This window comes from Coffea eugenioides, chromosome 7 (assembly GCF_003713205.1).
Source record: "Coffea eugenioides isolate CCC68of chromosome 7, Ceug_1.0, whole genome shotgun sequence".
Classification (NCBI taxonomy): domain Eukaryota; kingdom Viridiplantae; phylum Streptophyta; class Magnoliopsida; order Gentianales; family Rubiaceae; genus Coffea; species Coffea eugenioides.
In genome coordinates, this window is record NC_040041.1 from 31020411 (window position 1) to 31024355 (window position 3945).

Below are 3945 nucleotides of genomic sequence, written 5' to 3' on the forward strand. Positions count from 1 at the left end.
CAAATTATAACTAACCTAGCTACCATAGTCCAAAACCAAGCAAATTTGAATGCCAACTTGCAAGGAAATGGTAACCAACAAGGGAACTTTAATGCTCAGGGACCTATGGGGACCCATGTCTATTATGAGCGCATGAAAAAGGTTCATGTGCCTACCTTTGATGGAGCACCTGACCCAGATAAGGCTGAGAAATGGATAGAGGAAGTTGAGAGCAATTTTACACTGCTTAACGTGCCTGAAGGAATGAAACATTTGATTATTAAGCCTTTCCTAGTAAGAGACGCGAGCAAGTGGTGGACCGCAGTAGAACCAACCATTACTTCACCCATCACTTGGGCTTACTTTAGGGACCAGTTTATGGCTCACTTCTTTCCACCGGCGATTAGGATGCAGAGGATGCAGCAATTCGAAAATTTAAGACAAACTCCTGAATGTCAATAGTGGAGTATGCCCATAAATTTACAACTCTAGGTAAATTCTCCCCTACCATTTTAGCTGATGAGTCGTTGAAGATGTTGAGGTACAAAAATGGCTTACTGAGTGAGATTCAAGCGGGGATGGTGAATGTAGCTACTCCAAATTATAGTGCTATGTACGAGGCTAGTTTGAGAGCTGAAGTTGAGATAGTAAGGATTAAGGAGGTGGAGAAGGCTAAACGCCCAAGACCTATTGATGTCATGGGAAACCCAGATAATCCAAGACAAAAAGGGGTGTTTAGACTTGTCAAGAGGGCTAAAGTGAATACCAAAGGCACATTTGGATCGGGCAAGGCAGTAGGCAGGGTTGCTAGAAATAACACTCCTATAGCTCTGGAATGTGCCTACTATCACAGACGTCATCCAGGAGAGTGTCGTTGGAAAACAGGAGCCTGCTTCAATTGCAGACAAGTGGGCCATCGTGCTAAAGATTGTCCAAAACCCCCAACGGATGTGACCAAAGGACCTAAAGCCAGTGATGCTAAGCCAAAAGCTAATGCAAGAGTGCATGCGATGACTGACATGGAGATCGAGGGGATTGATGATGTAGTCACAGGTGCGCTTTCTATAAACTCTGTACCCGCTTATGTCCTCTTTGATTGTGGTGCATCTCATTCATTTGTTTCAAAAAGATTCATGAAGTTGCTTCATATGGTACTGGAATGGTTGGACGACCCCTATCGTGTCTCTACACCTGGGAATAAAATTTTAGTTTCTCACATAAGATATAAGGGGTGTCAGATTGATGTGGGAGGTAAAGAGTTTGACGCTGACCTAGTACAAATTGGCATGAATGACTTTGATGTAATTCTTGATATGGATTGGTTAGCAAAGAATTTCGCGCAAGTAGATTGTAGACATAAGAGGGTGAAATTTGCAATACCGAGAGAAGAACTTGTCTATCAAGGGAATGTTAGGAAGGATAAAAATAAGCCCAGTAAATACTTATTAACATCCGTACAAGCAATTAGAGCCTTAAGAAAAGGGGCAAAGGGATACTTGGCATATGTGATGGATAGCACTAGTGAAGTGCTATCTTTGGATAAAATCCCCATAGTGAGGGAATTCCCTGACGTGTTCCCTGAAGATTTACCTGGGATCCCCCCTGATTGAGAGATTGAGTTTGAGATCAATTTGATACCTGGAACTGAGCCAATTTCAAGGCCTCTATATAGAATGGCCCCAGCGGAACTAAGGGAACTAAAGGAACAACTACAGGAGCTACTGGATAAGAAATTTATTCGACCAAGTGTATCACCTTGGGGGGCACCAGTATTGTTCGTAAAGAAAAAGGATGGGACCTTACGATTGTGTATTGACTATAGGGAGCTGAATAAGATCACTATTAAGAATAAATACCCTCTCCCAAGAATTGATGACCTATTTGACCAGTTAAAGGGTGCTAGAGTCTTTTCAAAGATCGATTTGAAGTCTGGATACCATCAGTTGAAGATTAAAGAAGGGGATATAGCTAAGACTGCCTTTAGAATAAGGTATGGACACTATGAGTTTTTGGTTATCCCTTTTGGGTTGACTAATGCACCAGCTGCTTTTATAGACCTGATGAATAGAGTTTTAAGTCTTAGTTGGATCGATTTGTAGTGGTATTCATTGACGATATATTGATCTACTCCCCAAGCGAAGAGGCTCATGAGCAACACCTTAGAGAAGTTTTAGGCATCTTAAAGAAGGAGAGGCTCTATGCCAAGTTCAGCAAATGCGAGTTTTGGCTCCGAAGTGTGGCCTTCTTAGGGCATGTGATTTCAGGACAAGGGGTATCGATCGACCCTAAGAAGGTGGAGGCAGTTACAAATTGGCCAAGGCCTACTAATGTTACAGAAGTGAGGAGCTTTTTAGGCCTTTCTGGCTATTATAGAAAATTTGTAGAAGGATTTTCTACAATAGCAACTCCCTTGAGTAGACTGATACAAAAGAGAGCCAAGTTTGCTTGGACACCCAAATGTGAGGAGAGTTTCCAAGAACTCAACAGAAGATTGGTATGTGCACCTGTTTTGGCGTTACCCTCGGGAAGGGATGACTTTGTGTTTATAGTGATGCTTCTAAGAATAGATTAGGTTGTGTATTGATGCAAAACGGGAGAGTGATTGCCTATGTTTCAAGGCAATTGAAACCCTACGAGTAGAACTATCCCACACATGACCTAGAGTTAGCAGCCGTAGTATTCGCATTGAAGATTTGGAGACACTACCTATATGGTGAGCGCTGCGGCATTTTCACTGATCATAAGAGCCTAAAGTATCTGTTTACTCAAAAAGAGTTGAATATGAGACAACGAAGATAGTTGGAACTGATTAAGGATTATGATCTTACCATAAATTATCATCCTGGAAAGGCTAATAGGGTAGCCGATGCCTTGAGTAGGAAGCCCATAGATACAAGGATTTCTGCTTTGAGCAAACAACTAGATAAGCTGAATTTGGAAGTGGTAGACTCAACTAAAGAGGTTTTGTTAGTTTTAATGGCACAACCGACATTGCTTAGTCGAATTCAGAACGCACAAAAGGAGGATGATGGATTTCGGAAGATGAGAGAAAAGTTACCTTTGGACTTCCAAGTGGACAAGGACGGGAGCTTGAGAATGAGAGGGAGGCTATGTGTACCTCGGAATGAGGAATTAAAATACAAGATCATCAAGGAGGCACATAATAGCAAGTATTCCATTCATCCTGGAAAAAATAAGATGTATAAGGACCTTAAGAAGAACTTCTAGTGGAAAGGCATGAAGAGAGATATTGCAGAGTCTGTGGCTAGGTGTCTAGTTTGTCAACAAGTAAAAGCGGAGCATCAATGCCCTGCAGGATTGTTGAAACCGTTAGAAATTCCGCAATGGAAATGGGAACACATAACCATGGATTTCGTCATGGGCTTGCCTAAGACTAAACTTGGAAATGGCACCATATGGGTTATAGTAGATAGGCTGACGAAATCCGCACATTTCTTACCTATGAAGAATACGGCGATGATAGAAAAATTGGTAGAAATATATGTGGAGAACATAACGTGTCTTCATGGAGTACCGGTGAGCATAGTGTCAGACCGCGATCCAAGATTTACTTCCCGATTCTGGACCACTTATCAACACGCGATGGGGACGAATTTACATTTAAGTACAGCATTTCATCCTCAGACTGATGGGCAATCAGAGCCTACCATACAGACCTTGGAAGATATGTTAAGGGCCTATGCATTGGATTTCAAGGAGAACTGCGATAAATTGGTTAAACTCATGGAATTTTCCTACAACAATAGTTACCATAGTAGTATCGGAATGGCTCCATTTGAAGCCTTATACGGGAGAAAATGTAGGTCACCATTGTACTGGGATGAAGTCGGAGAAAGGTTGGTAACTGGCCCGGAGTTGATATAGCAAACGGTTGAAAAGATTAAGATCATTCAACAAAGGTTAAAGGTTGCACAAGACTGCAGTAAAAGTTGGGCAGACTCTAAG

The 3945-nt window shown here is 41.9% G+C and overlaps 1 protein-coding gene across 1 annotated transcript; it reads left to right on the forward strand.

Annotated features, from left to right (window-relative positions):
• Positions 1 to 557: 557 nt before the first annotated feature.
• On the forward strand, positions 558 to 1589 carry LOC113777222. Its single transcript, XM_027322258.1, has one exon. It carries the CDS (start codon positions 558 to 560, stop codon positions 1587 to 1589), a length of 1032 nt encoding a protein of 343 aa, XP_027178059.1.
• Positions 1590 to 3945: the final 2356 nt, after the last annotated feature.